At 35.2% G+C, this 7,848-nt stretch overlaps 1 protein-coding gene across 1 annotated transcript; it reads left to right on the top strand.

Annotated features, from left to right (window-relative positions):
* The first annotated feature begins 421 nt into the window (after positions 1-421).
* On the top strand, positions 422-1,446 carry LOC141655621 (uncharacterized). The gene is made up of 3 exons (XM_074462691.1): positions 422-833; positions 949-1,266; positions 1,355-1,446. The coding sequence occupies exons 1-3, from the start codon at positions 422-424 to the stop codon at positions 1,444-1,446; spliced, it is 822 nt and encodes a 273-aa protein (XP_074318792.1).
* The last annotated feature ends 6,402 nt before the right edge of the window (positions 1,447-7,848 follow it).

Below are 7,848 nucleotides of genomic sequence, written 5' to 3'. Positions count from 1 at the left end.
AATGAAATTGGATTTGCAAAAAGCGTATGACTCCATTGAATGGGAATTCTTGAAGGAAATGTTGAGATCTTTGAACTTCCCTGATCACTTCACTAACCTTCTGATGGAATATGTATCTACTCCTCACTACTCTTTATCTTTGAATGGAGAAATATTTGGTTACTTTAAAGGGAGAACGGGTCTTAGACAAGGAGATCCCCTCTCTCCTTTACTTTTTTCCATATGCAAGGAATATTTGACTAGGATTCTCAACAGAATTAAGGAACTTGATGGGTTCAAGCATCATCCTTTATGTAGGAAAATGAATCTCACTCACCTCTGCTTTGCTGATGATTTGCTAGTGTTCTGAAGAGGTGACTGGGAGTCCATGATTGTGATTATGAGGGCTTTTAATATATTCTCTATCGCCTCAGTTCTAAAAATGAACAAGCAAAAATCTAATGTGTATGGCAATGGCATGCCTAAGAAGATTCTGGAGCAGTTTGCACAACTTACTGGGTTGAAAATAGGAACTTTACCCTTCAAATACTTGGGGGTACCTATATCAGGTAAGAAGTTATCTGTGTTGGATTGTAACATTCTTGTGGAAAGAATAGTTGATCGTATCAGGGCTTTAGGGGCTAAAAGACTATTCTATGCTGGCATATTAGTAATGATTAATAGTGTGCTAGGAGCTTTACACGGTTACTGGGCTAGAATATACATTATCCCATCATGTATTATGGCTAAAATTGAGAGTATTTACAGGAGCTTTCTTTGGAAAGGGGAAGCTACTTCTCAGTCACCTGCTTTGGTTTCCTGGGATAAGGTTTGTCTTCCCAAAAATCAAGGGGGTCTGTGACCTGAGGAGGTGGAATGTAGTAGTAGTAGTGGGGAAGTATGTTTGGTGGTTAATGCATAAGAAGGATCGCCTGTGGGTGAAATGGGTGCATTGTATTTATTTAAAAGGAGTGTCATGGTATGACTATAAACCTTCACATGGGAGTAGTTGGGCGTGGAGACGGATATGTAGAATTAAGGAGGGACTAATTGCAGGTTATGTAGGTACAGGTTGGCTATCTGAGGAAGGGGAGTATACCATTGCTAAAGGCTACCAATGGCTGGGTACTGGTGCCCCTAATGTGGACGTGTATAAGTGTGTTTGGAATACCATCGCTATTCCTGAGCATCCATTCATAGGCTGGTTATATGTTCAAGGCCGTCTGTTAACTAAAGACAGAATATGTCGCATGAATATAGGGACTGATGCTTTGTGCGAGTTATGTGGTGAGGCAGAGGAAGGACATTAACACTTATTTTGTGAATGTGAATATAGCAATCAGTGTCTGATTTTGGTGAATGCTTGGTGTCATAGCACCATTCCACATCAGCATATCATGGACTGGTGGAGAGGGCAAAGGCAAACTGGCAGCATGGATGTTATGGCAGAAGTTCTATTGGTTCTAATCTATCACATTTGGTGGGCTCGGAATAATTGCCTAGTTACTCAGATGGTTTGGGCTCCTGATGTTATATGTAAGAGAATTAAGAATGATGTGTTTATCCAAGTCAATAAAAAGTGTAAGGAAAGTTGCAGGAGAGTCTTAGATTGGCTTCTTGTCTAACACATGGTTGTATGTAGTTGAATAGAATTGGTGATACCAAAATATGTTGTATGGGTTGACAAATATGTATGTGGGCTTCATATTATTAATGAAATTCTTACTTTCTACCAAAAAAAAAAGAACTAATTTTTTAGACTCTCCTAAAGATGGATACAAAATCTTCACAAAGCATCCAAATTCATCATTACAAAGACCAACCAATTTACCTAATAACCAAACATTAACAACCCATATTCATAGTTCTAATCCTCACTTAATTTCGCCCTAAACCCTAGGGGGTCACTACTCACATATAGTTGAAGGAAAAATGTAGAAAATTGGAGGAAAACAAGTAAACATGGTAATAAACATGGTATTAAATGAAACAACAACTAAAAAGAGAATGAAAATGTAAACAATTGAAGATTTAAACTAAAAAGAGAGAAAATTGTACCAACAAAAAGGAAACATTGAGTCTTTGATTAATAAGTGGAAGATGCTCTTCAACAATCTTCTATTACAAGCCAAGTACCCAAATGTAAACTATCCAACTAAACTAAATCTAGGCTAAATTGCTAAGTCATCTATAAAATACTATTAAAAGGAATTCTAAAAAATGCCAACTAGACAAAGCCATGTAGGATGTAAAAAAGCCACATAGACATTCACATTGCCACATTGATTAAGATTGGCACATGCTTACCCAACCATTATCCACGCAGACATCTATACTATATAGTTAAAAGGCTACTTATACCGTTTAATTTTATTCCACATGTCATTTTTAGATTGGTTAATATTAATTAATTTTAATTTATATTGCTTACTCGATTAATGACAATTGACAACATAACATTAACTTATAAAATTAACATTTTAATTGATTTTTTTGTAATAAAACATGTTAATGAATCGATTAAAGTTTTTCATAGTTTTTTTTATAATTTATTTTCATATGATGAAATATTGGTTGAAAATGTGGTATATTTTTTTTTGGTAAAAAGTTAAACTTAACTTTCCTGAAATTGTACCACTTAAAATTTACACCTATATCTATTTATTTAATATCGTTATACAAATTAAACCCTTTTAATTAAAAATAAAATAATTGTGAAGTTTAATAATATTCTTAAAAGTAAAGATATGGCATTTTATTTCAACCACTATTTATGATCAATAATAATAATAGTAATTTTCATTAAAAGAATTTTTCTATTTGTTTTACCTCTTGAGCTCCTCACTAATGAATTATCTTATTTAATAATACTCATAACTAAAAAATAAATGAAAAAGGCAAATTAAAATATGGGAATCAATTGTTTATAATGGCTATTAAATCTACAATAGTTTCCATTCACTAATCCTCCATTTAATAACTATTACTCATGAACTTCCAACTTACAAACTATATTTCATGGTTGAATTAAAAAATTCCAAAAAAAAAAAAATTCACATCAAAATTAATTAATTACAATTAAAATTCCTATTTTACAATAAAAAAAATGGTAATGAATCGATTAATAATTTTCATAGCAATATAACTCATAAAAGTTATACAATTAATTATTTATTTAAAATTACAAAAACTTGAAAAGAAAAACAAATGAGTAGCTTAATAATATTTTTAAACGTGAAATTATGACATTTTATATTCAACCATTATTTAAGTTCAACCCAATGGTCGAGCGCGGGGGGGAGGGGGGGGGGGACAGACTAGCAGGGCGATCGCCTCCGCTGAAGTTTGAAATTTTCGAAGTTTTTAGTTAAAATTTAGAATTTTTTCGAGGTCCCCTTATAATATTTTCCCTTTCACCCCCGCTGAAAATTTTCACCCCTGCTGCCTTAAAATCCTGGTTCCGCCACTGGTACTTCAACCCACGATAATTTTCACATAAGTCCAATGATTTTTTTGAAGGCATCATCAAATTTTCTCAGAAGTCTCTTCTAATTCCCTACCCTAGCATAACCGTTACTCCATATAATTCTCATACTAATTTGCAATAATTCCTACCACCATAAAGATTATGTACAGCAACCCATTATATACAACCCTTTGAATGCCTTTATTTTTTTTCTAATTAATATTTATGTCATTTAAAGTTTGTGAACGCTAATTTTAGTGTACATCATTTAACTTCCAAATTAGCATTATTTAGCCTCTCCTATTTAAGATCGTCTCATTTGTTTTCCTCCAAAACAATCATTTGGGGATGGTAAAAATTTGCAGTATTTTATTTAAATTGAATTTGGAATGACGAATTATTAATTTGTGTTTGTTTTTTGTTGTACTTTTGTTTTGAAAGCGGTATGAAAGGAAGACCTTGTGGTGAAGTCGTATGGTTAGCGGCTAACTCTTGATGCCATGCACACTCCACGGGTAAATTCACTTTTTATACAACTTCAATATTTCAATTTGGTTTTAAAGTTTTCTAATTCGTACATAATCAAATTCTAAAATTTATGATTTTTTATTAAATGATGATCAAAATTAAAGAACGGGAATATGTATCAATGATGAAATAAATTCCGATTTCATTGATATTCACAAAAAAAAATCAACTATCTAAATTTTTTATTTTCCTAGAGATAACCCGTGATTTTCACGGGTAACAAAACTAGTTAATGTTTTAATTAGGGAAAAATTAAAACTTGGATTAATAAAACTTGCATAAATTAGAGAGTTTTCAGATCTAGGGTAATGTGTCTAAATGAATTAGGGAGGGGGTATTTATAGTTTACACCAATTTTAGGTCAAAAATTACAAAGGAAAGAAATATCAGTGGGGATGTTTGAGCCGACTAACCGATCGCCGGTGCCGCACCCGGCTGGGAGATCCTTGTAAGTTTTGCTTCAATTCCTTGGTCATTAGGTGTTCCCAGCCGGTGTGGGCCGGCTGGCAGTGGGCTGGCCGGTTGGGAATCCTCTGCCTTTCTTCTCAATCTCTAAAGTCGTCAAGTGTGCACAGCCGGTGGGTCGGCTGTCGGTGGCCCACCTGACTGGGAGTCCCCTGGTCTTTTTCTTCTATTTTATTCCCTTGCTCATGGGGTGGATGCCCAGTCGGTGGACCGGCTGCTGGCTGGGAGGCTCTTCTCAGCTTCTTTTCCTCTTCTTTCCTATGCAACCTTCATAATTACCTAGCTTGCTCCCATTTCTTCCATTCCATCTCAAATCCTACAACATGAGACACAAAATCACAGAATGAAAAATGGGGAAACTAAATACAAGTAATAGGCATAGAAAACGTCTCAAAATTTGACCAAAATGCATAGAAAAGAAGGGAGAATTATGACCAAATAAATACATATCAAGTAATTTCACCATCATAGACAAACACGGCCAAGCAGCATAACACACACAGAAAAGAGTACCTTAACATGGCTACATCAACTTAAAATTAGTGGCAACAACATGGACCACTTTTTCTTTGGGTGATATGTTGATTGGCCTAATAGTCATAATTTGACCTTCTTGAAAATGTTGCGTAACCTCTCAGTCCAATTAGACCTTCACTGAGGAATTAACAACATAAAAAATCCTAACACATAGCAGTGACATTAGTAAAACGAACACCCAAATTCAACAACGGTACCCCCAACACCAACTAGATAACAGAACACCCAAACACTACAGATGCAACACCCACCACACATCAGTTAAAAGAACACTTTTAACTGAAACACAAAATTAACTAAGTACCCACAATGACTAAACAACATATCAAATACCCAGCAACATAACCCCATAAATAGAAATAAATCGAATGAGAAGATTATAGTGGGTTAACCCAAATTGGAAAGTGGGAACATTATATAGACGAACAAAGAAATGAAAACAAATTCAATTTTACAGGAGATTACAGCAACCACAGCACCAATAAACTTAAGTTTACAGAAAACCCCAACACCAAAAAGACAACAATAAAGCCTAAATCAACATGTAACATAAAACCCAAAATTAACATGACAATATTAAAGTTTCAAACGAATTCAAGCAAAAGATAAAGAATTAACCTCCATTTTTAACTTCGCTTTTATGCCTCTCCATAAATCTCTCAAAATAATTCTAAACTTCACTGAACTTGAGGACTCTTCAACAACCAACAGATCTGCCTTCTCATGTTTAGGGGTTGACGGAAAAGATTGGCCCTTTTCCTCAGCACATGCGACGAATTTAACTTTTTCTCCAACACATGCAACATATCTCTCCTTTCTTCAACCCATGCAATAGATATGTCAACAAATGTATAAGGAACAAAGCTATTTGGCTCCAAATACATCGCTGAAGTCACCGCTGTTTCATCATCATTATCGGAATCAAGAAGTGAACCATAACCGGAGTACATATCATGGGAAACATGACCAACACCGTGTAATACCCCGTAGATTAATGTAGCATTCTATAATCAATAACATTTTTATAAGCTATGTTGATACGCATAAGTCTATATGCCTTTGTCTAGTGAATTCGTGCTAAGTCTAATGTTCTTGTTAAGTGAGTTGTTTAATGGGTGTCTATCGACGTTAGTGTGTATATTGATCGACAGGTCTTGGGTGTCGATCGACAGAGCTAGTATGAGTGTTGGGGATGTGAGGTCTGTGGCGAACGACTTTTGTGATGGTGTCGATCGACAGGTCTTACTTGTGTGTCGATCGACAGTTGTACCAGGTAGCTTTGAGTTTTTTCCTAATCAAATTCTATTTTACATAAACCTATATTTACCCATCCTAAGCTAACCCTAAACACTTTTACAAAAACAAAAACCAAACACAACACCTACTCTTTGGCTGCTGTGAGGAAGGAGAGCGAGAGGAAGGGTTCGAGTGTTGATCGTTCTTTTTATTCATTGAATACGTAAGTAATCTATTCTTTAATCTAGTAATTAATTTTATTCGTTTGAGACCGTCTTGGCCCTTATCATACACGACCGTGAAAAGGGTAAGAGGAGTCAAATCGTTGATTAATTCCGTATTGCTATGCATCGTTATTGATCACAAGTAATATACAATATATGTGGCGTTTTCGTAGAAGAGCGGTTTTAATTCCTTCTTGCTTTGATATCGCGGGTTGCTATAAGGTAGGGAAACCCTACTCTTCCTTGGTTTTGTCGTAAGTTCATATCGAAATCATACTGTTTGTCTAGAATATGGAAGATGTCATGTTGTTGCTCGTTTGAAGAATGTCTAACGACATCTTGTATGGCTGTCGATCGACAGGCAGTAATTGGTTGATCGAAAGTAGCACAGGGGGTCGTTAGACATTCAGACTTATACGTTTAATTGGTTAGCTATATAAGATACAATGATTATTGTTGTGTGACGTTTCATAGATCATTGGTGTTATTATTGGTGTGATTGCTAATGCACTATACAGAAATTAAAGAAGTATTTAGTTTAGATATGGACATGAGATGAGTTATGCATAGCGCGGAGAGTGTCACTTCCAGTTGTACATAGCGTGAGAGATGCTTCTGCAAGTTGTGCATAGTTCGGAGGATACTACTGCCAGATGAGCATGGTATGAAAGTACTATTGCCAATTATACCGGTGAGCATAGCACACGGTGGTGCTATTGCCAAGGAGCATTATGGTACTATTACTAGCGTTGGTAATTGAAGAATAAGTGGAGTGAGACTATCTCTTAATCTTTCGTTGCACACTATTTATTCCGTATTATTACTCCTTGAGTTTCTACTGTTGTCTTTTATTATTGCTATCTTATTATTGTTATTTAGGTTATTTATACTCAACCATTGGTTAATTTGTTTGTGTCTTATGTCAAATTGTCACCTATTTTTGGGGTGGCCTGTGTTGATCCATTCAATAATTTCCGGTTGAATGGGGAGCAGTTAATAAAGCAGGTACAAAGTAGTAGCTATGCTTCATGCTGTGCTTGGGGGATATGAATGATCGCGACCGAGTCATGGAGCTTGAGTCTATTCTCACGAGTCATTAAACATTAGTCTTTCATTCATGTTTACTAAGAACTGTAAATTTTTATATTTCCTTAATTTTGGTTGGAGTTGTAAGGCTGTTTTGGCTAACCTCTAAGTTAACAGTATACTTTTATTAAAGTAAATTTGGTTGTTTTTTATTTGTTATTCACTACCTCGGTTTCCCAAGATGGTAACAGCCTCATTTAATGGCAAATGCCTTGTTAAGGCTCCTTCCTAAAGGAGAGTGTTACACACCAGGTATAAATAACAGTCGATCTATAGATTCATGGTAAGAGGGTGCTTTACTTTGAGATTTAGTAGACATTTTCAAGT

Source organism: Silene latifolia, chromosome 5 (assembly GCF_048544455.1).
Source record: "Silene latifolia isolate original U9 population chromosome 5, ASM4854445v1, whole genome shotgun sequence".
NCBI lineage: Eukaryota > Viridiplantae > Streptophyta > Magnoliopsida > Caryophyllales > Caryophyllaceae > Silene > Silene latifolia.
The sequence above is the reverse complement of the archived record's forward strand: the minus strand, read 5'-3'. Positions and strand labels throughout refer to the sequence as shown.